The sequence below is a fragment of the Acanthisitta chloris genome, unplaced genomic scaffold, assembly GCF_000695815.1.
Source record: "Acanthisitta chloris isolate BGI_N310 unplaced genomic scaffold, ASM69581v1 scaffold43209, whole genome shotgun sequence".
Classification (NCBI taxonomy): Eukaryota; Metazoa; Chordata; class Aves; order Passeriformes; family Acanthisittidae; genus Acanthisitta; species Acanthisitta chloris.
In genome coordinates this window covers 6,953-7,769 of record NW_008693916.1, presented here as the reverse complement: position 1 = coordinate 7,769, position 817 = coordinate 6,953, and the positions used below count along the sequence as shown (strand labels likewise).

The 817-nt window shown below is 55.8% G+C and overlaps 1 protein-coding gene across 1 annotated transcript in view; it reads left to right on the top strand.

Moving 5' to 3' along the window:
- The first annotated feature begins 396 nt into the window (after positions 1-396).
- Positions 397-817, top strand: part of PSMD2 (proteasome (prosome, macropain) 26S subunit, non-ATPase, 2) — a 6,386-nt gene continuing 5,965 nt past the window's right edge. The window contains 2 exon segments of the mRNA XM_009083208.1: positions 397-447; positions 784-817. The exon segment at positions 784-817 is cut by the window's right edge and continues 123 nt beyond it. Coding sequence (XP_009081456.1) covers positions 416-447; positions 784-817 — 66 coding nt within the window. The 5' untranslated portion in view covers positions 397-415.

The window sequence follows — 817 nt, the reverse complement described above, 5'->3', positions numbered from 1 at the left end:
AAAATACCTCTGAGATCGAGTCCAACCTGTGACCAAATACCACCTGGTCAACTAGACCATGGCATTAAGTGCTATGTCCAGTCTCTCCTTAAACACCTCCAGGGATGGTGACTCCACCACCTCCCTGGGCAGCATGCTCCAATGCCTGATCACCCTTTCTGTAGTGTGGGAGGCACATCTCAGTCCCTGGGAATGGGTGATTTCTTCAGGAGGATGTCCCCAGTGATGTGAGCATTGTTCTGCCCTGGAAACACCAGGGCATGATAGTACCCTGGGTGGGGAGTGTGTTCTAGTCCCCCTGTAGCTTGGGATGCTAACCGTGCCTCTTTCATACTGAGAGTGACTGTGCTGGGCACCCTTAACTCTGCTTTCCCCTGTGCACTTTGGCAGTCTGAGGAGGACAAGCAGCTGCAGGATGAGCTGGAGATGCTGGTGGAGCGCCTGGGGGTAAGTCTGTTCTGTGCCCCTCAGCAAGGAGTCTTGGCTAGCACTTGAGTCCATCTGTCCCTTGGTTATGGTTGTTCCTTGTGCTGTGGAGATGGGAGGTTTCACCTTGAACAGGGCCCTTTTTTGTCTGCTGCTCTGTTCCCCAGCCTTCCTGACCTGTCTGACCTGTGTCCCTGGTGTGTGGGTGGCTTTCTGCCCTGCTCTGCCCTCCCTCCTCAGCTGCTAGGCTGAAGGAGGCTGCTCTGCCTGGACCCATGGCTGTGTTTGGAGAGGGATGGTGGGGTGATGGCTCAGGAACCAGCTCCCTGCTCCCTGACAGACAGCTTCCCTCTGCAGGAGAAAGACACATCACTCTACCGCCCAGCCCTGG